Source organism: Pagrus pagrus, assembly GCF_965226575.1.
Source record: "Pagrus pagrus genome assembly, chromosome: 18".
NCBI classification, from domain to species: Eukaryota; Metazoa; Chordata; class Actinopteri; order Spariformes; family Sparidae; genus Pagrus; species Pagrus pagrus.
In genome coordinates, this window is record NC_140202.1 from 23,458,084 (window position 1) to 23,483,811 (window position 25,728).

At 42.8% G+C, this 25,728-nt stretch overlaps 1 protein-coding gene across 1 annotated transcript in view; it reads right to left on the reverse strand.

Annotated features, from left to right (window-relative positions):
• Positions 1-6: 6 nt before the first annotated feature.
• sos2 (son of sevenless homolog 2) overlaps positions 7-25,728 on the reverse strand; it is a 28,972-nt gene continuing 3,250 nt past the window's right edge. Inside the window, 24 exon segments of the mRNA XM_084380699.1 lie at positions 7-1,479; positions 1,705-1,808; positions 1,920-1,961; positions 2,101-2,144; positions 2,146-2,163; positions 2,165-2,352; positions 2,474-2,590; positions 2,685-2,857; positions 3,022-3,139; positions 3,561-3,723; positions 3,812-3,931; positions 4,104-4,326; positions 4,992-5,104; positions 6,457-6,579; positions 7,412-7,493; positions 7,634-8,289; positions 8,458-8,585; positions 8,819-8,917; positions 14,105-14,215; positions 14,603-14,746; positions 16,606-16,812; positions 16,900-17,064; positions 17,447-17,578; positions 17,819-17,944. Coding sequence (XP_084236825.1) covers positions 973-1,479; positions 1,705-1,808; positions 1,920-1,961; positions 2,101-2,144; positions 2,146-2,163; positions 2,165-2,352; positions 2,474-2,590; positions 2,685-2,857; positions 3,022-3,139; positions 3,561-3,723; positions 3,812-3,931; positions 4,104-4,326; positions 4,992-5,104; positions 6,457-6,579; positions 7,412-7,493; positions 7,634-8,289; positions 8,458-8,585; positions 8,819-8,917; positions 14,105-14,215; positions 14,603-14,746; positions 16,606-16,812; positions 16,900-17,064; positions 17,447-17,578; positions 17,819-17,944 — 3,903 coding nt within the window. The 3' untranslated portion in view covers positions 7-972.

A 25,728-nucleotide genomic window follows, 5' to 3' on the forward strand; every position in this document is an offset into this window, starting at 1 on the left:
GAGTTGGTCGTGAGGGCTTTTTTTTTTTGGAGGAGAGCACAGTGTCGAGACAGCAGCGCACGTCTGTAAGGGGTTCGGTTAAGACATCAGCGGGAAAATACGCGTTTCCTCTCCTGTTTGATATCGTGGCAGACGTTTTTTTTTTTTTTAAAAGTCTAATCGAAACCTGCTGACTTCGCCCAAACTCGATGTGCAAATGGAGTGTTCTCAGCTCGTGATGACTGGAGCCTGGGGTCAGAGGTCACCGCTGTTGGATTTCTTTTGAAAGGCAACGTTTTTGTGGCTGCAGACAAAAAACAGTCAGACAGTTTGACTCATGTCTTTACAGTCACAGTGTACAGTTGAGATACAAGGTGGGGGATTCAGTGTCGCCTCCTTTATGCGTTTCTTTTAATGTCACATTTTTAAAAAAAAAAAAAAAAAAAAGAAATCCCTTATCCCCCTGCATAAAATAAGACTTTGGCAACTGTTTCAGTTTGTAGGAAAAAACAAGTCAATGCTGCTCACACCCACTGCGAAAGAGCTACGTCTCAGTGAGGAGGTCGTAAAAATCCGTGTGAGCTGCAGCAGGACTCCACATGATGTCAATGCCCAAAGAAACAAAGCATGACAGTTGAGGCTACATAGTCCAAGGCCCCCCACGTTCGCCCCACCCTGACGGAGGAGTGGGACGTGGGGTAAAAGTGTAAGTTTGAGGGGTGAGAACTTTCAACAGGAGCTGGCGGTCCCGCTCCGTACAGAAGAAACAGACACAAACACTCCTTGTTGTTTATTAGCTGGCACGCCGGTGTGGGTTTCTCATTGGCACAGAGGGTTTACAATGAAGGCGGAGCTACTGATCCCCTGAGAGGCACAGCGGGGGTGTGATTGGTCGATGCAGAGGGAGGGTAGGTGGAGTCGAGTGTGTTCTTTCTGATCAGTAGCTTTGAGTCCACTGTGTCTTAGTTTGAAGGAGACAGCTTGAAGTTTGCTTCACTGGCTGCTGTCGGTGTTCTCCACCAATGAGAGGCCTTGTAGCGGCGGTGGCAGCTCCCTTTTGTACGTCTTTGGTGGGAGTTTAGGGAGTTGCGGGCTGGAGTTGTGGCGTGGGGGCACAGGTGGAGCGGTGATGGGGAGAGGGCAGAGGCTGTTCTGGCTGGCGCTGAGCGGGCAGCTCCGCCTGGGGACGCGAGGCGACGGCGTGCTGGGCGGGGTGTTGGGGGAGCTGGGCGAGCTGCTGAAGTCCCAGTGGTATCGGCCCACGGGGGAAGGCTGCAGGTTGAGGGGGTAGTTGATGAAGATCTCCGGAGGCCGCTGGGGCACCGGGGGAGGCGTGTCGGGCAGAGGGTCGCGGGGAGGCGGTGGTGGAGGGCTGGGCAGGGGGCCGCAGGGGCCGTCGCTCGGAGGGCCGTTGTAGATCAGCGGTCGAGGCTGGTTCCTGGGCAGAGGAGGGGGCAGCCGGGGAGGGATGGCAGGGGGGCTGTCGGACCTGGAGCTCAGCTGAGACACACAGAGATCAGAAGTGTGTCAATAAGCATTGCTAACAGAAGAGGACAACATATTTATGCCACAAATGTTTGCTGTTTTGTGGTAACCACTGAATGTAGGGTTCTTATAGCTTTTGAAGAGTAAGTTCAAGCACCGTTCACAGCACCATATAGTGCATTGTGTTTTAATTTGCACACAAATATGTGTTGTTATTACGGGTATAACTGCTGCTCTTACTTTGGCTTCCAGACATCGCATCTTCCTTCGTGGTGGCAGAGGAGGCGGCTTCAGCTGCTCCTCCCCGAGGTGGTGGAGGCTGCCGCAAGACACAGACTGGAACTCTGAGACAAGGAGGAGACATTCATGGGGTTAAAAAAGCAGTATGACACAAGCAGTACTGTAGTCAGACTATCAGGTAAAAAAAAAAAAAAAAAGATAAACTGAGAACTCACTTGAAGGCGGAAGAAGAACTGGAGAAAATATGGAGTTGCTACCTGTAAAATTCAAAGAAAGAGAAGATGTGTGTTTAGATCTATGTCTAAATGTTTTTTTCTTTAATTTTCTAACTTCCTCTCCCTCGACACAGACCTCAATCTCTGATACTTCAGAGAGGAACATAACTCACCGCCATACGAGCTGCTGAGGTCGTGTCCATGAAGACTGAGCTGAGGTCAGGGAGCTGACTGCGGAGGGTTGCGTGTTCGGAGAGGTGGGCACTGATGACGACGCTGACGTCTCCGTCTCCGTCTCAGCGATACTCCGGAAGGTGATCTTGTGTGGGGGCTCCCTCTCCAGGGGGACTGGGTGGCCCTTCAGGGTGCCAGAGGTAGACGTTCGCACAGGCCGGATCCCCGGGGACTTCAGAGAGTACATGGTCTTCCTGGGCTGCAGGAGGAAAAAACGGGAACGTGTTTTATTAATACAAGTGTTAAATGCACTTTATTCCAACAGACTGTTATGGAGTGTTTGTTCAGTATACTAGAGACACCGCAGTCTGAACACTTACAAATCGGGGAGGCTGCCTGCAGTGCCGTGGCTCAATATCCAGAGACATTTTGAACAGGTAGTCAGCAAACTCCTTCTCACTCCTGTTGCCCATTGGGTTCAGGTTCTCGAAGAACCTCTGTGGAAAAACAAATAAAAGGACATGTTTTGACTTCAGGATCTATGAAACGCATTGTAAAACCAAGGAGAAAATTATAAGAATGAGCACTCACCCTGATTTCATGCTCCACCTTCAGACAGTACGGCTGGTTCTGATACTGCTGGATCTCTCCGGTGATTTCAGCCACTTTCCTCCTTTTGCTGAAGTTGATCAGCTCCTTGCCATAACGTTTGAGGAAGTCTGGGTTCCCTTCCTCTGTCTTCAGGATGTTTGTTAAATAGATACCTGAAGATGAAGATTAAAACAGTTTTACTGGAGTCATATGTGAACTTAAATCTCGCAGGTTTTCTAATAAATAATGTTGACTCAAAATGGACACTCGTTTTTTTGTCTCACGTCTTTCATACTTCATCTGTCGTGGATTCATTGCACCACTGTAGGAGACTTACCAAAGAAAGGCACACAGGGTGGGTTTATTGACTTGAGTTTAGCCAAGTATTTCTTAAAATGGTCCTGGCTCAGCTCCACAGCGTCTTCCAGGATTTTCCTTTTCCTCTCTGGTATTGCCTGTTGGTGGAGGAGGGAGGAGGAGTCCCATAAATTATGTTCTGACCACCAGTTCAGCAAATGATTTAAATACATGTCAAAACAATAAACATCTGATGTTTCTCAACTGTTAATTGTTGTGGCAGGGTTTCGAGCAGGGTCATAATCAAGGCCAAACATCCTTAAAAACATAGACGTAGTTCAGCAGCTGGATACAAAAGGCCTTCACACATCAGTGCAAAATTGTTGCATGTTTAAAAATAATTATTTAAAATGATTCTTGTCTGAATATCTGCAGATCCAGGAGAAACTAGTGCACACTTCTCCAATGGCACAATCTGGATTAATGATGTGATGCGAGTAAAAATGAATATATCATTTAAATTCAATCATGTAGCCATTTACACATGTTTATATATAAGTTTTCTATAGTTTTATTCACCTCAAAGGTATGGTCGAGCCTGTACACCGGGACAGAGTTGATGGCACTGACAACCTCCAGCACTCCGTTAAAGTTGTTGAGCTCCTGGAAAACCTGCAGAATCTCTATGACCCGAGACATCACGGCCACCCTCTCCTCCAGGTTCATCGTCTCGACAATACACCTGAAAACACCCGACAAACACAGTTACAGCTTTGTTTTCCCCCCAAAGAAACCAATTCTGGATGTATTATTTGAATCCTTGGACTCACTTCTCGAACCACAGTGTGAGGTTGGTGGTGTGGCGGATCATGCGGAGCAAGTTAGGCGAGTTCTTCTCTTTGTCCTCTTTGGTCCAGACGCTGCCGACTAGCTCGGATGGCCGGACAGCTCTGTGGAGGAGAGGGGTTTTTATTTTTCAGACAGGCGATATGAGGCACAATGAAACAACAAACCAGAGTAAAGTGAGATAGTTATAAACGAACTGATACTACACATAGATTTAAACTGACAGTTTAGTCCCAAGCCTGCTTCTCCAGCCTCTTCCACTGCTCTGCGACTCACCTGTAGAGCTCTGATTCAAGCAGAGTCAGCTGGCGAGCGATCTCTATAGGATGAAGGGTCATGAGGTCAAATGATTCCACGTGTCCGGTTCTGCAGATGTGCCACTCGATGGGAGGAGGCGGGCTCTCGAAGGTGATGTTGTGACTGACACCGTTTGACTGCGTCTGCAGCTTTCTCTTGATGATTTTATTGATGGACTCGACCCATTTCCTCATGGACTTGCCTGGAAAAGAAAACACAGTGTATAAAACCAAAGCTTTGGTGTCTCAATGTCATTACACAAACAGAAATGTAACGTTGTTAACCGTGCATCAAGTGTCTTCTATCACAAGACCTTGTACCAACAAAACCTTTAACACAACAACCACATCTTCACAGACTTAAAAATAATTTAATAGTCTTGAGTCTGATTTGTGTCACATTTGTGCACACAGGCTCAATTCAGAAAAGCATATACTTCCACTGAACTTAATATTACAAATTTCATTTTCACTCTCCAAAACAGTGCGATGTTGTTTAACGCAACAAAATATATTTTTAAGGATGCTGGAGAAAGATAAATCACTGAACATAAATTTAATCTGAGCAAAATTAGAATAAGTCCGAGGGAATGAAAGAAAAGTGTTGTTCATGTAACCGTCCTGTCAGGCTCCGCTGACAGACGATGTCACAGGACTGTTTACGACCTGCGTCGGTGCCGAAAATAAGATATTTTGACAAAACAGTATTTCAGACTAAACATGTAGCTTTTCGTAAAGCATGCTTTAACAGGTAAGGAGATGAGATGTTTTAAGAGGATGTCCAACACTGATGCATCAAAGCTAACATGTGTTTAGGTAAGCAGAGGTATATACACACTACTGTATAAATACTGGATGTAGTTCTGACCTCGCAGTTGAATTTTGCTGGTGATGTACTCCTCTAACCGACTTCTCAACTCTGGGTCGTTCTCAAAGTCGTAGAAATGATGTTCGACCCACTGACGGAAAACGTTGAGAACCCTGTGAATTAAAGACACATTACAGTTTTAACTAAACAGTACACATCGTCCTCCACTTCTGTTTCACACACGCATCCAATTGCCAAAGTCCAAAGTATCTGTAAGGACATTTTTGACAACTGTGACCCTGAAAATGTTTTTCCTTTTATGTGAAACTACTCACTAAAAATCTCTCGTTTCCTGTTTTGTTACTGTTTAAACACCCATATTTTTAATTAACATTGTTTTTTTGTCCATTTCCCCTTTATTGGGGAGTCAGCTGTGAAGAGGCAGGCAGGAAACAAGAGGATAAAGAAGAGGAGGATACGTAACACAGGCAACAACTCAATTATGGCAAAGATGTGGTCCACCAAAAAGGGAGGACTTATGCATAATACTGTGTTGCTTCACCAGCCAAATCTTAATTTTACATCCTTCAAGAAATCTGAAGTATAGTAGATTGTCTCACAAACAGACATTTGGTGAACAAAGTCCTTAACTGAAGAGTTTTTGGCTTGAAGCCAGTGTGTATTCTTCACCCTGGTCAGCTAACGGTTTCAAAGAGTGGGTACTTAAAAATAGACACAGCAGGAACGTTTGTGCTTTAAAGTCGTGCCTGAAGAGGAATTTTTACCAACTCTGAGTATCCTGTCTTTAAAAAAAAACCAGCTGCACCACTTTGCAATGCTTACTCAACAATAGGCCACCCAAAACTACATGATCATTTCCTTACATTTGTGTCCCATTTTATGATCATACACTTGAGGAGACTTGCCAAATGTATCTGTACTGTCTTCACATATCATGACTGACTCATTGGCATCTTTTAGAGACAAATGATATGTAGTATGTGTGACCAGAAGACTTGCACTTCACAGAGTGCACCGACTGTAAATACCCACTTGTGTTTTAACCGTTGCTGTGACTTAAGTTTAAAGGATTTTATTGCAGCTGCCATCAACTACAGCAGCAGTGCAGTTGGATACCGAGAAGCTCTCAGTGTTTTAATGATACTTATGAGACTATTCCTGACTCTGTTCCTCCTTATAAGGACACAAAGTCGAATACAAAAGTTATTCTGTGAGAACATTCAGGCCTTAACAGGAGAGGACAAAGACAGAGAAGTCTTTTGTGGCATTTTCAAAGGCCTTGTGAGGAAATAAAAGACAGCAGTTCTGCTAAAATAACTTTGTACATTTCATCGACAAGTTTAGAGACTAAAGACATTTCTTATCTAGTGCATCATCTCAGTGCTCTTCTGGACAACATCAACAAGCTCAGATATCTGTCTTGTGGATGTCGTCATCTCTGTGAGTTGCAGTTGTCTTCGGTGAGCCTTCACAGGACTCGGCTGTGATGGGACGCCGGTCGTACCTGAGCTGGACTGGCTGAACGTATTCCTTCCTGAATCTCTGGAGCTCGGCCGCCATCGGCTGGTCGCCGTTCCAGAGAGCCTGTCGGTCCTCCTCAGTCGGCTCTGGCTCAGGGATCTCAATCCTGAGGAAAATAATGATCAGACGTGTGACACTTCAAAATGTCAGGGCATACATGAGACCACAGCATGGATATCTGTCTGAGAAAGTGAAGGCTGACTGTTCCTGAGACTTATTCAAACTAAACCAGGCGTTGAGGAGAAAGTTTCAGTCCTTACATTCTTTTTTTGAGTGCGGGTAGTGTGTTTAGACTACGGCAGAGCGTACAAATATACAGTGGCCCTGCGGCAAAATGTTTAAACATAATCAGATTTTGGAGAGACACAACCCTAAGTCAAGCTGTGGTGGCTAATCACATAAGGCAGTAATGACACTGACCAGTCAACAGTGTTGTTGTTCGAGCGGTTCACACCAAATTTAGCTATAAAATGACACTTTGAATAGAGCTTATTACTTTCACTCTTGGAATGGAAGTTTTTTTTTATAAAGCGGCAGTTGACAGACAAGTTCAGTGACAGATGCACAAACAGTTATAGATCCTCCAATCTGCTTTTTCTATTATGTTGCTTGGTGCCTTAAACAACAACAACAAACAATCATTTTGAAAGGAGGCTGCACCAGCAAGGCAGGAGAAATAATACTTGTTTCGGATGAAAACTGAAAGAGCTGTTGCTCCCAAGCCGAGCGCCAGAAAATGGGAGCTATTCAGGCGACTTCATGGACCAAACCATGATACACTGCCAATTGTGTCCTCCCCCACCACCACAAATCTCGGCACTTATCTTCACAATGCCTGATTTGGTCTGAATAAGACCTTATGATTCGGATACTAATTCAATAAACAACTACAGCAATAAGATAGTGGCGTAAGGACAGCTGTTCTGTTTGAACCGTACCTGTCTATCAGCAGGGAGAGAAGCTCTTGTGGTTTGCAGAATGATCGGTATGTGGTGAGAAACGTGCGCACAAAGTTAGGATCTATAAAGGAGATGAAATAAATTAGACAACGAACAGAAAATCAACGTCACAGTCCATCTTTGTCAAATAAACCTGTGAGTTAGTCAGATTAAGCTGATATATATAAAAGTCTCAAGAGACGATCTACTGCAGCATCTTACCAGCATACATGTGGTAGGTGAGCCTCTCTATGAGTTTAACCACTGTGCCGGCTTTAATGAGCGGGATGCCCGTTTTGCTCTGCACTTTGTCCTCAAACACAATATTCTCCTCAGAGTCCTGCACAGCAAAGCGGTAAATCTCCGGGGAGGGAAGTCTTAGAGGATGCGCCTGTTCCTCGTGCTGCAGCACTGTGTCCAACATGCGATCCAAAGTGGAGCGGTACTGCAGAGTCACCAGCGCTGCCATCCACGCCGCTTTCTCCTCTGCTGTCCGTGCACAGAAAACTGCACAGTTTTCATCTTTTCCTATCAGTTCAAAGGCGTGCCGCAGCTCTACAGAGTCCTCGCGATCCACGATGCGGATCTTCCTCAGCACAAACTTCTCTTTCAGACGGTACTCCGCCCCGCTGCCCGAACCTGGGAGCCGTGAGCTCTGATTGGCCTTGCAGCTAATCATCAGGCCATCAAACAGGAAGTTGTGTCTCTCGTGCTTGGCGCCGGCGCGAAGAAGTGGGCCCTCCAGGATGAACTCGCTGCAGCACTGACCGATGTCTTTCCCCTCCCAGCCGTCGATGCTCTTCTGGATCTCGTTCATGCGTTTGATGGCGAGTTGTTTGCTACGAACCTGTCTGCTGTACAGTCGGTACATGGGCTCGCTGCGAGGGAGGAGAGGAGTTTGAAGTCAGATAAAAATGAAACATTACGAGTGAATAAAAACACTTATCACTGATGTGCAAACAGATTTCTGCCATTTGGTCACCAACATGCAGACAGACTGATCAAATGAATATTAATTATTAAAAGCGGTAGTAGAGGAGGCGTACCCAGGTTTACGGCGAGGCTGGTGCTTGGCATAGATGCGCTCCACGCTACACTGAAGGTTTAGCAGCGCTGTGATCGCCTGTTTCAGACATTCTCTGTCATCTTGGTCTTCACTGCGCTCCTGAAGTTGCTGTAAAAACATCAAACAGGAGACATATTACTATACTTGATGATACAGAAGAAAAGTTGATCATCTTGATCGATTTTCTGTTTGAAATGGTGACGATTCTCAATAATATAACAATCGAGTGCGTTTATCGTTATCCATTAAAAAGAGACGTGAACAGCAGAATAAGACACTGATTTTCACTGATGTTTTTCAATCTAAATGTTTATGAGAAGTGTCCACGTGTGGGGACGTACCTGCAGTAGCTCAAAGTAGTGCATACAGTGGTATACTGGGACCATCATCAGCTGTGGAAGGACGTACTGGACTGCTTCTTTGAAGCCTTCTGCAACTGACTGGAGACACAAAGACACATAAGAAGTGTTAGTGATGGATCAGTGTGACATTATTGAATAATCTGATCCAACCAGCATGTGGTTGAGAGACGTGTACTCGTTTTAGAAAAAGTTTCCATTCACAAATTTCATGCTTAGAAAAAAATCCAAGCTGGAGAAAACATGTTCATGTCAAACAATTTTCAAATCCCACCCCTCCCAACATATTCTCACACCAGAGGGAATGTAGACACTCCAAGTAAAAGAAAATGCATCAAACAGGGAAGGAAATATTGCAAAATCTTTATTATATTGGCCCTTGTCAACAAAAAACATGTTTCAACATCAAATCTATATTCTCATCTCATCATGATGCAGCATTTACAAACCAGCGAATTTTCATGAAACTTCAGCAGACTATGATGCCAGCCAGATAAATGTTATCACATCTGGCAGACAGGATGTTAAAAAAAAATACAGAAATATATCTCACAAAAAACAATAGCTGTCAGCTAACAAAGGGGTTGTCCTTACAGAGAAATAAGGCACAAAAAGAGGACTGTTAAATGTGCATCTTTTAGTCTACAAACGAGAGTGACGGAGGATGGAACGAGGGAGAAGCGATTGACCGAGTAAGGCTTCAGGGTAACCGGAGAGCAGGCCGTCATAGTATCCATTTAAATCTCCTGTTCCCCTGATAGACGACTCAGAATCAATATGCTACTACTCAGACTCCACAGCAGCGGCCATGCTGTCTGTGTGTGGAGAGGGGAGGAGGTGAGGGGAGAGACATCAGCTGCCTGACGCACACTGATGGACAGCCAAGGGAACAATGACCTAAGTTTAGATCATGTTATTGATATGTCAGCACCCTGCAGGTTTACAGATCGCCTATTAGTAAGCCACATTAAGGCTTCATGTTTGGATGGATCATAAATCAGCTCTGTGAATTTAGGTTGACTGGGTGAAATCTTGCTGCTGTGCATTTAACAGGGTTCGTACAGCCTTAAAGAGTAAAATGTAAGTCATTTCAAGGTACCTAAACCAAAAATGTCCATACTTGAGGCCTTCATCATCACATCTAAACAATGACTATAAATGTAGTTTGCGAAAAATAAAGTTTGCAGAATTCCTTTATACCCACAGCAATCAATATACAGTTTACCTCACTTTGTTTATCTCACCAGCTGTTTATATTAACTTGGATTGTTTGTTTGGATCATGATTTGCCAGGAAACAAACAAATATGACATCAGGATTGCTCAATTTCGAATATCAGGGATGCCGGATATGTATCCGACCAACATGGGCAATTTATAATTTTCGGTTCTTGGCCAATAGTGAAATAATAGCCGAAAAATAGCAAAATGATGCTGAATATCTTATCAGAACAATATTAAATCAGCCATGCTACATCAGAGCCTTTCTAACCCTCAGGTGTGCACAAACAATGAAATTATGGGTTATCTTATCGGTATCGTCCACGGGAAGCAGGTAATTATTTGTTACTGGTATCATTGGCTGAAAAAACTTTGTATCGTGCGTCCCTAGTTTAGGCTACATGATACAAATTATGCTGAAAAAGTAAACAATTTTCAAGGAGTATATACTAATTTCTAAGACAGACCGATTTTAAATTGTACTTTGGTGCAGCTGAAACAGCGCTTCCTCCACACAAGCAACGCAAGAGTTAGTTTTAACATGTTGTGATAAAATGGAGGTAAAGAAGCTAGGGAAAGCGGTAACATGGGAACATGTACTTGTGAACATCCCTCTTTATGCTAATGATGTTATCTTGCTTTTAAAAAATTAGGATGATTTAATACAAATACTGTCGTGCTATGATTAATGGTAGGAAAAGTGGAGACTCTGTATTAATAAAAAGTTATGCAGTTTTGAAAGCCAGCTAATGGAAGCAGCAGTTTTTCATTACGAAGTACAAAGTGAGTTGCTGGTTCCCTTCTAATAAAATAAAGATTTGTTGCTTTTTCTTGTCATTTATGATAGTTAATGAAGAGTTTTTAGGTTTTGGACTGTTGGTTGTACTAAAGAACATATTTACTTTGGGCCCAGGGAAACTGTGTTGAGCATTTGTCACAACGTTTTGACATGTTATCGAATATAAATTGTGAAAATAACTGGTAGATTAATCAATTAAAATAACCGTTAGTTGTAGCCCTACTCTTATTTTGAAATACGTACAGGCAGTAAAACAATTTTGCTTCTCAAGATAGATGAATATAGTAAATAATAGCAGGAAAATAGCTGTAAAACATCCTGCCACAGTTTGTCAAAGGTGTTTTAAAAGTAAATCTGTCTTATCCCGGTGAAAATGTGAGCTCATGTCGTGGGTTCTAGTACAAACTCTCTTATATAGTCATGTGTGTCTGTTTAAAATCCAGTATCACTTCAGCTCCACTACACAAATGATCTCAGAAGTGACTTCAGCTTCTTACACATGTGCTCTGAGCAGGTACACTGTAACTGAAGTTGATATTGTGTTTGGACAACATGTAAAAACGAGTCTCTACAGGAGCACGCATCATTGTGAGAACAGCCTAAATATAAACACACAGCGCAGTGAGAATACGCTACAGAACGACTGTGAGAACAGCATGTTCCCATTTCACAGAGGTACAGGGCTGCTTGAACCCTTGTCGTCGTCTTTTGCCGTCTTAATTCACGGCTTATTCGCAACATGAAATGCGCCTTGGGCCACGTGCCCCCCCCCTCCTCTTTGTCCTCCTCCTCCTCCCCAGGAGAAAAATGGCCCGCAGTGTGGCTGCCTGTTCTATTTTTAAAAGGCGATGTAATTTACCCACAATACCAGACGCTGCAGAGTGCAGGCTGAGTGCTCGACAGACACATCTATCTGACAGAGCGGGGAGGGAGGGAGAGAGGGAGGGAGTCAAGGAGGATGGAGCGAGAAAGATGAAGAACATGAAATGAGACAAAAGCTGAGGAGGTAAAGCAGAAGCACTAATGATGCTACTGACAAGACAAGGGTTCGATCCCCATTACAGCAACCAGTGCAATTTGTATGAATTCACACCAGGTGCTGTGGATAAAAGTGTTCTCATTATGGTTCGTGCTGTTTAAAGAAGGTGGAGAGCCGAGGAGCCATCGGGTCAGAGATGATACACGAAGTGGGAGACGCTAAAATAAGATTAGCTCACGGCACAGAAACGGGGCAGGGGCAGTTTGTGGGGTGAAAGGTGTGTGTGTGTGTGAGGGGTGGGGGAGTTTTAGAGGGGAGGCTGGTGGAGACCATTACACCATCTGCCCCTGGGACCACTGCTGATGATCACACACACACACACACACACACACACACACACACACACACACACACACACACACACACACACACACACTGGTGGTCCAACATGCGGAGCACAATGGATCTGAACCAAGATGAGTAACATGTTTTGCCTGAATCAAAATCTGTGCAATGTAAAATGAGTTAATAAATCAACTCATCGTTTGATCAAAGAATGACCGTTTTTGATTTTCGATGAAACGTTTCAGTATCAGAAAAAAAAAATCTGTGGTTTCCTGATAGAAGATATATATCATTATATTTTGAATGCTGGAAGTTAAGCAATGCTTGATTATCAAGGCTAATATTGGTAATCAAGGGCATATTGAGCCAGACAACTTGCCCATGTCATTAAACGCACACTGTTTCGGCCTTTTAGAAAAATACCATGTGAAACAATGCAAGGTGTTTCTAAGGAGCACAGTGGTGCCATCAAAACTGTTCAAAAATAAAGCTTTATTTTTAACTCGTGTGCCCTTTCCCCTCTCTCATACAATGAGTGTAAGAAAATAAACACTGGGTGTGGGTAATCAGAGGACAGTGCCATCGGTGTTGATCTAACTTGGGTTTGACTGGTGGTTTGAGGGTAAACACAGCGAGGCCTCGACCTGAGGTACAGTAGGGCTGCAGGAGGGTCAGCCAGCAGCAGGGTTTATGATTTTACTATAAAACTAACTGAGTAGGAAGACGTATGGTCGGTCTATCAGCATAAAATCTTAATATCTACTAAATAAAATGCTAGATTTGTGTTCAGAACCATAAAAAAAGGTCAACACAGAACCACCTCACACTGTAAATACTGTTAGGAGCTGTGATATTGCTTCATGTGAACGGTCGGACTCGTTGGTCTTTGGCCTGAGAAAACACCAGAAAATATTTCATCTTCAAAGGCTGCCAAACTGCACCCCGCCGAGCATAATTCAATGCTATTCTTGTGAGGAATGTCCAAATAAAACAATGCGGCAGCAGTGAATAAACTGTACACAGGACGCTGAGATATGTCATGACATGCCCTCAAACGATATTGGGAGGAATTCCACCAGGTTAGCTTCAAAGCAAAACGGGAACAAATATTCAAACACTGTTTGTTTGGTGTAAACACATTAATGACCCGCTTGTGCCTTCATATTAAAAACAAACACATTTTTCTTTTCAGTATTATGGAAGTTTTGCTTTTCAAGAAAGTTTACATTTGAGAATGACAGGAAATACAGGAGCAGGAGATATGACGGATATAACGGACGGAAATAATATGTTGAAAAATGTGACCTAAATCAAAAAAGATGGCTCGCGTCAGACTGATGAAGAGCAGCTTTGCTTGAAACTATTTTTTGTGTTTTTGTTTCATGTTTTGTTTATTTTAAACTCAGCACCTGCCGTTTTTGGCTTTGATGTGCGTGTGCATTTCTTTTTTCGGACATTTTTAACTATAAAATACTAAGACGCTGTGTTTAATACTCACTATTAATACTGTTTAGTCATCCTAGATTTTCTTCTGTATTTTATAAAATGTTATTCTAATTATTCTAATGGTTGGACAAAAGTATGTCATAATGATGATTAGTTGTCACCTATTGGATTAATCAGTGAGCAAGTTTTTAAGAAAACAAAAGTAAAAATTTGTGAATATTTTCTGGTTCCTTTACTCCTCCATGACAGTAATATAAATATCATTATCAATATCACATTGGAGGAGGTGATCTTGGGTTTTGGGAAACACTGATAAGACATTTCAGAATTTCCTGGCATTTAATTAAAACATAAAATATTTTAAAAAAGCCGTGGACATAAACCAAAATGTAGAAAGAATTTGTGCTTTTTTTCACTTTTCAGTATCCCAGATGATTTGAGACCAATTAGCACTTCTGAGGGCGATTTGAACATCTTACCTGGAAGTAGCCGCCGGCGGTCGGCCGTGCCATCAGGTTGTTGAAGTGCTCGTGGAAATCCTTACTGAGGATATCCTGAGACATGGTCTCGTAGGGGTCAAACGCCTGCTCCTGTAGACATGGAGAGAATAAAGGATGTTCAGACACGTGCAGAAAGTCAGATACAAGCTAATATGACAATAAACAATAGCTAGCTTGTATTTAAAGAAGTACCATTATAAACCGTGTAGTTTACAGGCTGCTGCTGTTAATTTGTATTACATGAATAAGATAAATTAACAAAAATTTTACACATTGTAGTTTGCTATTAGCTAACAGTTAGCATTAAAGATTATCTCGTAAAAAGAGAGAAAATGCCATTGAAACAAAATGTCCATGCATTTTGCACACTTGTCAATTGAGGCAATCGTACTCTGATAAGTGGAGGGTGAGATACATTTGTCAGCACACATCTTAAGTGGCGAGTTTTACGGTATTCACGTCAGAAGAGCTTCATACCTCTGCTAGATCTTCAAAGCAGCTGCCCACCAGCGGATGAGGGCTGCCATCGGCCGTCATCTCCACGGCGTCCTCGATCAGACCGAGCAACTTCATCGTCAGCTCGTGGATGTCCAGGATGTTACTGAAGATCACCTCCACATCCTGCATAACGAGACAACATGAGGCAAGATGCTTTAAGGTTGGAAAGGTGGGCTTGGCTGGAGTGAATCCTGAAACCTGAACTCAAGAACTTGCTTGAGAATTTTCTAGTTTTTAGGTTTTCTACAGTATCACAAGTAATCCAGTGATAGTCGTTGGTACATCCATGGCGGTGCATTGCAAACAGGAACAGCTAAAAGCTAATTCTGCAAACTTTTAATTGACAATTATTTTAAACAATGTACAAGTACAGCTGTCTTAGTTTTCTCTGGGGGAAGGAAGTGGGGGCAGAGAGCCAGACTTTAAAAACCTAACACTGATAAAAGACAAGTTTTTCTTTCAAGGACTTTTAAGAAATCATCTTACCACAAAAATACAACAATGACCAGGTTACTTAACTGCCTGTAAACACAATGAAGTTGTTCAAGCACACGAGTGTGTACAGTAGCAGGGTGGTGCTGAAAGAGCTCCCATTCTTGGTCTACCTCCCTTGGATAAATAAATGCCAAAAAAGAGCGGTGAGAATGAGCTCCAAACAACAACATGCTCATTTTGCCTGAGGAAATCATTAGTCAAGCAGATGAGAACCCAAAAATAGCACAGAGTGATTACTGACTGCTAAAGTCTGAATAGAAGCCCGGTCCTGTCATTATTTGACTGTCACACTTTCTTGACATCTCCCACGTAATTTCAGATTACGCTGTGTTTCAACAGACATAATTGAGGTTATTTTTGCGAGGGCTGCAGATGTTGTTCCTGTCTCAACATAATTACATGTTCTGCATTCCACTGGGCCTCACAAAGGTTTATCCTCCTCACCCAAATCATACCACAAATTACCCAACCCAAAATATGCAAAGCCACAGCGACCCATTAAACTCAACTTTCCATTCACTTCTCAACCCTGAGACCCACTGTCGTTTCCTTACCCCGACCCATACTTTTTCTTTATTTTTTCGAGCACTTAATTGCCATAATGGACACAACTTAATTAGCAATTTGTTTCTTTCGGTAGCCCTCTGTGATAGACACAAATGTCTATTTACTGGACTGTTTACTGGAGGTCAGAGAGCATGGGTGGTGCCCCTGGAGATGGTACAAAATAGTTTTGAGCTCCTGAGCTTGCTTTATCAGGAAAAGACTGGCTCAAGTATGTGTCCTTCCACATACAGGACGATTGCTTTGAGTGTCCGGTCATTCATCAGAAAAGAGACGTTCTTTAATCTAAGATGATTTGAGAGCAACTTGGGATTGGTTAAACCTTAACTGAGCAATACTCAAAACTCAAATTACTTACAGGAAAAGAAGAAAAATACAACAGTCGAGCTGTCTTTTCTTCAGGTTTAAAGACATAAATCAACACAGTGAAATGTGTTTCAAAGTGCTCGCTGATGCTGATTACCAGTTAGCCGATTACAGAGTTGTAATCTCTAAATGTTCTTACGCTGGATTTGTGTGAAATGACTTTATAATTAGGTTTACAGAAGTCAGTTGGAAACTTGACTGTTTGTTTATAAGCTGGATTTAGAGAGAGCCGGCCACAGCTACTGTATTCAGCTTTATACCTTTCATTAACCGGCACCTTCAGGCAAGTAACTCTGTTGGGGAGTCATTTTTACAAGCGTTTATTGATTTTCTTGATAACTCTATTCTTAATCTTATAATAACACAATGACGCTTCTATTATTTTAAGCTTGTTTAATACGTGACAGTCATAGTTTATAATGAAGTGTTTTCCTGGTCTTGTGATACACACATCCTACTGAGAGCAGCTGTAAAAAGTAAAAAGTTCCTTGCTGTAAGTCGTCGTTGAAATGATCATTTTGACAGTTTTTTTTATTAACTGTGAGAGTCTTCCTCACCTGAGGCGTGAAGATTTTGGGGTTGGACTGGAAGTGATGGCGGAACACTTTGATGATGAGGTCGAGCTCACGCAGGTACTGCCTCTCCTCTGCGATTTCAAGCCTCACCAGGTCGTCGTACGTGAGCTCCCCGGAGGACGACGGCTCCTCTGTGCACTGAGACATCAAGCCGATGTCCTCCTCCTGGTCAAACATGTCCATCAACACCTGGAAACAGACAGTGGAAATGATTTTTATGATGATCCACAAATGCGTTTATCAAATTAGGTGATGTATAGAATATATAATACTGACCTTGTCTGCGCACATTGACACCTTGATGTCCTGCTGGCTGATTTCATAGTGCCGAATGTTGCCGACATAGTTGCCCGCTAGTTTCAGTATGTCTGCTGATATGTATTCAAGCACAGCCACGATGTACAGGGACACGTGGTAGTCTACTTTATAGCCCAAAACCTCCTGTTGGGAAAAAAGCAGAATAAAAACAGATTAAGTTTTACACACAAGTCAATCAGCAGTTCATTCTTTGAGTCTGTCTGAACCTGCACTGACGACTATCAGTCCAGGGCAATTCAATTTGTCTTAACCGCACTGTCAAACCAGCAAGCTAAATTGGTTTATAAATATTTCCCAGGAACTGCTGCAACTTTCTGAAACTTGCGTCAGTGTTGACTGTGTCTTATAAGAATGTGAACACTGCCACAGGCTCTTGTTAACTGAAACATGCTTTTCAACCTTCGCACGTTGGTGAGACTAAATTACATTCTTAAAAAGCTCATTTTGGAGTAAAGAGTATGGTTTATGTAATGGATAAAGAAGACAGTTCCTCGGGAGTCTTTACCTTCAGCAGTGGGTGAATCTTGTCCACGGGGAGAAGTAAAGGGTTTCTCCTCTTGCGTTTCTCGATAGCTGATTGGGCGTCTGCAATCGCCCACTTATCTATAGGGTGGGGAAAGGTTTTCTGGACCCGTTCCTGGAAAGAAGGAAATTACTGTCTTAACACTTGATAAATTTGGGAGCATTAAGATGATTGAAAGCTGCATCGCACAGAAGTATTTGATTTATTATGTGGAATGACGATGGCAGCACGTTTCTTAACTGTACTAATTCACAACAGGAGTTGCTGACAGTTTCAGCTGAATCTGAACCTCCACACGTGTCATTTTACAACATATTATGAGTTGATATTTAGATGCTACATAGAAAGCCTTACCTCTACATCCTGTACAGAGCGAGGCTGAGCCACACACAGCATGTTGAGCAGCTGCAGGATCAGCTCCTCGATGTGCTGCAGGGCATCCTCCTCCGCCTGCAGGTTTGGATGGACCTGCTTCTGTACCTGAATGTGACAGACAAACATAAAGAGATGAGAGACCGATAAAGCAGTGCGGTTCAAAGAGCATCCTGCAACTCAGGTCAGTTGCAGCCATAAATGCAAGACCTTTTGGCAGCCCACTCAAAAATCTCTTGGATGTAGGTTAATGTGTCCTTGAATGCATCACCAAGGAGGACTTTTTAAAGCGGTGTGCATAAAATAAACATTGCCTGACGTTAAGGAAACCGATCTAAAACGTATGAACCATATGAAATACTTGATCTGCAAGTAAACAAGCTTTGTCAGTTTCGACAACAGCGAACAAATCCAACAGCATCTTTGTGTAAAATCTGGCACACAGCAGGTAAATCCACCCTCCATCGGGCAATTATTAATCAGTCTCAAATCAACCTGCAAGAGACTGCCAAACAATAAATCTGTCAAAAGCCATGCATTCAAAAAAGTTTCTTCTGCTGAATTATTGACTCATCCAGGCTTCCTCAGTAGTGGGACTCCTGAAGGTGGAGGCAGCCTGACAGAAGGTGTGGTTTTAGGTGCAGACAGCAGAGAAGGTGTGGCATCGCCAGGTCTACGAATGGAAAGAGAAGAACACCCCCCAACCTCCCTCCAACCTCCAACCTCCAACCTCCCAAAAGTTGTCGTCATTCGGGCCGTGCCCTCTTGCAGGAATGCTGTCAGTTGAGATACTATTATAGCACCCAAAGCAGACTCAGAGGGGGAGGAAGAAAAAGGCTGTGGGAGCGAACGAGAGGAGAGAGGTGGATAGAAAGACAGCCTAACGTTTACTCTGCACTCACAAAAGCCAGGCCTGTTCACATGCTAGTGATGGAATTACCCTGGCATACAGTAAAGTGGGGCATTATGATGACAAAACATTGCCCCCGGACTAAGGAATGTGAGAGGAGAGTTAAAAAGGTCAACGCAGAGCGAAGCTTCGTGCATTCTTGTTCTCTGACTTAACAGAGATGCAGCGACAGGCAGGATGTCCCCTCTGTCTCAAGTTTGAGTTCATTTGTTTGAGATAAAGCCGGAGAAAAAAAAGAGGAAGGTGAAAGAGGATTATAAAAGACCCCCCCCCTCTTTTTCCTCGATTGGTTTTGGATTCCTTAACTACATTCAGATGCTTTTTAAAACAAGTAGAGCTGGAAAATCTGAAGCCACAGCTTGGCCCCGTTTACGTTTCTGTACGTCATATCTGTTTTGATGCACACTCACAAGACCTAACAGTTATAAATAAGCCACAAGCATAAACTTTACTTGGAAAAAAAAAATATATCAAAGCAGAAGTAGCTTATGAGATATATCCTCTTGACCACAAATAGGCACTTGACCAAATTCCACAGGACACCAGGAGCTGTGAGTCACCACACTGAAACTACGGGGGTTTCCCTCGACTCCATTCACAGAATAGTTGGCCCGTTTCTGAGAGGCCCACGTCCAACAAGTGTCGTCTATCTCCAACAATGTCAGGATGGGAGACGGAGCAACACAAATACACAATTTCTGAATGTCATTTCAATAAAAACATAATGGAAAGTCAATTCAAGTACAAATCATGCCACTGTAACACCGCTCTATAGGTACCGTACAACTAAAGCTTTATTTTTTTCCTGCCTGTAGAGCTGAAACACATTTAATTCATACTTAACTGAATATCTTATGGATTTGGATTAATCTGCAACAAAGCTGATAATCACGTAATTAACTAAGCACACAGTATGTGAGGAGAGAGTGGACTGCAGAGCCAGACCCTCTGGAGGAATAACCACCCAGTGACACCTCAGATTCTGCTCTGATCTGGAGCCGGTAACTGACGGGAGGGGAGCACGGAGATTACTTAATTGGACTTAAAGACATTACATGAGCGAGCTGCTCCTAGTGAATCTGTCAGTCCTGCTTGATGACGGCGTCTAAATTGAGGACTGAAAGCAGAGCGTGACCATGTGCAGGTATGACTGCGCCTCAGTGTATTTACAGTACCACTGAAACTCGATCTTAATGGGTGATGGATGTAACATGGTCTAATATAGTTGGCGGCGGACACTGAAGCAAGTGTGAGCAAAGTGAAAGCAATGGTGTGGAAAAATAGCTGGGGATTTCCTGAATTTAAAAAAAAAACACCCAAAACATCTGACAGAAGAGGCACCGAGTTTCTAATGAATGAGAACAACTTTTCCTTCTTAGATGTCAGGTGAACTCAAAACATCTCGAACTATTACTTGAATGTGCACCAACTCAATTATGCTCAAGAGAACAGATACACCAAGGAATTTGGTGTAAATGTCCAGGTTATAATCCACTATACGTGAAAAAATGAGCTTTTACTTTGATTATCAATTCAAATCGAGCAAAGACAACAACCATCCACTGCATCCAATTTTTCAAATTCAAATTCAGAGATGTTGAAATGAACAGAATCCTGATCATGTGCGCTTTCGTGATCATCCTTCCTGTGTCACGTTAAGGTGTTCAGTTTCATGGGTCAGCTCCATTAAGAAGGGGAAAGACTAGTGTACAGGAAGTCCCAACGCTCACTCGCTCACTTACTCTCCCTTTCTCCTCCACCTCCTCCTGCCTTGTTCTCTACCCACACAGAGCGAAGCCCCCGGGGAGAGCAGATCATAGCGGCAGACTGAGAGGTATTGATGTGCGTGTACGAGTAGGCAGCAGCAGGAGCAGGCTCATACTACACACACAGGCTGGAGCAGAGCCAAGGCCAGGAGAGGGAAAACCAGGATTCACAAGCAGAGAAAAACTACCAGGAAAAAATCCAACTGGTCAGTGTTTTATCCACAACGCCTCACAGCTACAGGAGTATATCCATTTCTGGCTAAAGTGCAACTATTAGACCACACACCGAGCAGACTCGCTTCTCAAAAACCAATCCATGAATGCACTACATGCTACTGTTAGTTAAATTAAACAAAGATCTCCTCGAAAAATGGCTCTGCAGCATCATTAAACTATTCCTGAAACAATTAAATAATTAATCGGATCGATTACATTTTATCCTAACAAACATTACTTGTTAAATTAATACTCAGTTTCATGCAGGGCTGCAATTTTTGATTATTTATATTATCCATTATTCTGCAGATTATTTTCCCTTTTCGTTTATTAATTTTTTAGTCTATAAAATGTTAAAAATAGATAAAAAATGTCCATCACAATTAACCAGTGTCAGGTAATGTACTTATGTCTTGTTTGTTCAGTTCATTAGGGCTGCGACTAACGATTGTTTTCATTATCGATTAATCTGCCTATCATCTTCACGATTCAAGAGAATTGTGAAAAATCATCATCACAATTTCTCAGAGCCCAAAGTAACATCTTCAAATTGCTTCTTTTGTCCAACAAAAAGTCCAAAACCCTTCATTTACTTTCATAAATAACAAAGAAAAGCAGCAAGTCCTCACATTTCAGAAGCTGAAACCAGCAAATGTTGGACAGTTATCAATTATCAAAATAGCTGGCAACTAATCAACCAATTTCCTTTTGAATTAGTGATCAATTAATCGACTAATCATTGCAGCACCAATATGATTGCAAATGAAATGTCTTGATGTGTGGTCGATGATCAAACAAAACAAGCGATCTAAAAGCATCAGCACTGGTGCAAATCTATAGAGACCTGGCTCATGAAACGACCTATATCACGTGAATATAATGTAACTAACACATACTGTATACTCACTCAGTATCTTAAACATAACCCGGTAACATGCGCTGCCACAGCACGTTGCGATAATGAGATCTGACAGAAAACAATGGAGCAGACTGTGGCTTACAAGTGAAAGTGAAGGGAAAAAGTCTGAACGCTCAAGTGGAAAAGTACCCGCAGCATTTCTCGAAATCTCCACACCACAGACATTTTACCTCAAAAGAAGATTTTATTACAGAAAAAAATTGCAACATCATCAAAAGTATTAGTCGTGGAAACTGACACAAATTCGTCGGTGCCACGTTCACGTACCAAGGAGCCGGTACATGCACACAAAAATGTGAAAAAGGTGGTTCAGATTCTGTGCAACGAAGAGCTGCAGGTCAGCTTGCAGTGAGCTTTGTGTAGTAACACACACACACAAAAAAAAAATCGTGCACATCTCGTCTGTAACACACACACATGGATCAGGTGTTGCTGTGTATGCTGGTGGTACAAGAGCAGAAAAGTTGGAGGTAATAATAGAGGCTGGACGGTGTTAATACAGGGTTAACATTTCTAATTCAATTGATTATTCTCCTGGCTGTGTATACGGGGCTGCATCAGGCTCAGGTTGCAGGTAATGTGGCTTGTGTGTGTGTGTGTGTGTGTGTGTGTGTGTGTGTGTGTGTGTGTGTGGTGGAGAGGTGGGGGTGGGGCTTGTTATTATACCCGAGCATGTGTCACTGTTTGTGATTCATGCCATGACATCATCTGCCATTACAACCAGACTGTCTGGGGAACCATAGGGCAGAGATCAACTTCGAGACAACAGGCACACACACATATTAAACACACACACACACACAAAAGATGCATGGTTCAGACATACAAGACACACACATACAGAGACAAAGAGACATAAACAGACATAGATAATCCTTTAGACAAACACAAATATAAACACAGACGTGTTATATAAGCACATGCACACAACAAGGAAATAAAAGCTCTCTCACACACACATGCACAGACACACACACACACTACTCCCCTGACATTTAGCTGGCCCTCCTAACATTCACATCATCAAGACAATGGCTGGTGGTCGTGCCATCGACAGCGCGTGGCCTCACAGTGACCCCAGTCTGACCCGACCCAGTGACCCCTGTCGGCCTGCATCCTCCCATCCTCCATCCGTCTGAGGTCACAGACTTGATTCAATATTCAGGTACGGGAGGGGAGCATTTTATTAATCAACCAGATTCTCAACCCACGCTCCTCTCTGCAAACTAACAGCCTGGGAGTGGTGTCCAGGAAGTGTAACCTTTTACCAGGAACATCCAGTCCAATCAACAAACAACGCTCATCCAGAAGACTTGACAATGTGCTGCAGATCACGTCGCTTACTCTGTAAAATTTCAATTAAAGAGGTGCCATCTCTGTCAGCAGTCACTGCTGCCGTCGCAGTCAATTTCCCGCCCGCAACGCTATCTGATTGGTTACACATCATAGGGCAGGGCGATAAAACAATAGCAGTACGTATCGGAACAGATGCGCCATCGATAGCTATTAGAAAATAGTTTGATGAAGTGTTGGATAGTTTCATGCCTATGCATTTAATGCAACGAATACGCCATGGCTCATAAACAGCCGGTCATATCCCTAGCAAACAGATGATCATTTAGGTGAGTAGTTCGGTGCACAATCATGGCCATGTGACTGACAACAACAGAAGAGCGTGGTGTGAGAAAATAAGTGCTGACGGAGAGGAAATTGTAAGGTATGGCAGTTTTTGGGGGGGTTTCTGACAAATATAAGAATGCTGTTGTGTGTACACTGTGCAGGAAAGCCGTCCTGACCCTGCTTCTATCTATTGGAGTTGACAACATGTCAGTCACGACCATCTACGTCTGCTACAACTGCTGCTACATCTCAAGCCGTCCACGATGGAGAGCAACACTGCATGACAAAACATCCAAACGGGACGAGGACGTAACCCACTAAAATCATTAGCTGTGTGCCTTGATAAAAAGGTTAAATTCAAATTTTTTTTACCTGGTCTTTAAAAATTATTTTAAAAAAAACAGGACAGGTCATTAAAAATGGCCTAACACATCACAAGATACAGCATATCAACACTGAATAATCTGAATCTGTAAAGTATCTTAAGTTATAATATAGTTGTAACCTCCTTTTCAGTGGTGCAATACAATGAGCATATAGAGTTGCTGTGATGAAGTAATAACGTGCCAAGTGCAATTTATTTTAGTGTGTACTGTTGCCAGGTTAGCTCGCAGCAGAGTCGCTTCAGGTCACCACATCTGTCACCTCCTTGAAGTGAAAGTTTCTTTATCCAGCTTGACAACAGATCAAAGATGAAACAGATACGAGGAGATAAAAATAAACTGACATGAATAAACACGGCAAGACCAGTTTCTGACACCAGGCACTTTATAAATATCTTTGTTTGTCCTATTTAAAAATACTTTCTGAACTCTGGACTTTCTAGATCTCGGGAACTCTTAAGAAACACTCAATATCATATTTGGATTGGACCTCATACAGGAAAGTGCCAGAGTGGAGTGACAACAGCCAACTGACTAGGATTAAAAAAAGATCTAAGCTGCAAGTTTTGGCCTGTTGCGAAGTCCCCACGTCAGATTTTAACCGACTAGTCAGGTTGAGAAGAAGATAAAAGAGGAAATGCGCACACACACACACACACACACACACACACACACACACACATAAACAAAGCATGCTTGTAACCTGACAACAGACCTGAGGCCTGTGCCTCATGGAGCGAAGCCCCGTGAAGCATCGTGCTGTGCTAACATGGTAATGGAATGAAACTGTACCCAGCAGAGCTCTGGCCCGTCTCTCGCTGCCAGTGAAACAGCAGCCCTGGGGAATGCACAGTTATTATCAACACCAGCATGTCAGAGGCTAAATGACGCTCTTGCATAGCACCGGGCACGAGCCGCAGTGATCAAGAATAGACAGGACACGCAGACGCAGCTAGGGGACAAACACTGCGACTCCTCCGTGGTGAAATATCACAGTGAGCACAGACAGAAACACAGACAGCTCCACATATGTGTGCACTACATGTGGACGACATAAACATGCTTTAAAATGATTATTTTGTGTATTTTCTGCCTTTGCTAGAGAGCAATACTAGAGACAGGAAACAAGGAAGACATGTGTTTTGCCTTAAAACATTGTTTTTAGGGGCGTCATGATTCTGCAACTTACAATCACTTTCAGTATCGATAGATCCGTCAGCTGTTTTTTCGGTTAATCAACACATGACCAAACCCACATATTCCCAGAGCCCTAGATGATGTCTTCAAGTGCACATGCTGTCTGACTAACAGCCCAAAAATACAAAAATATCTGATTTGTGATTATGTAAAACAGACAAGGCAGCAAATACCCAAGACTCAGAAGTATCGGCATCTGTACTTGATAAAGACATAAACGACACATTAATTGATTATCAAAATAGTTTTTACTGTCAATCAACTGCTAGTTTCAGTCCTGCTATCATCTGTCCGATTTCACAGTAGTTTGCCAAATGTCAGTAAATGAAGCCAGATAAGCCTGCGTCATTTATGAGGTGACACTTCTTAAACTACTTCCCTGGTTGATCATAAAAGTCACTCCCCTGCTCCAGCTCAGAGGAGTGTCTATCTATCAACAGGTTTTCTTTAATCCTGCCTCTAACCAGCAATCTAAAATCATTCTCAGAGCTGGAGTCATCCACCATGGCTCCTTCTGACAAGGAAACCCCCCCGGTGGACAGCTGTGAAAAACAGCGAGTCACAGTCTGTCAAAACCATAACAAACCTCTCTTGCGTCAATCTCTGACAGGCTTTCCCTCCGGCAGTTGTGTAACAAGTTGAGACAATGAAACCGCGGCACCACGGCTCACCACCTGCTCTCTCGGTTTCACCTGATTCATCACACCATCTCCACTGTGCTACGGCTAACTGACAGAAAAAGGACGGCGTTATTTATAAACATGATGTTGCTACATGGTCGGTTGCCTCTGCAGCCCCGGGGGATCTGTTGGCCAAATTGACAAAGCACTGTTTTTAAAACAAACATTTTAATAATGAATGAGAAAATTAATCGTTTTTTG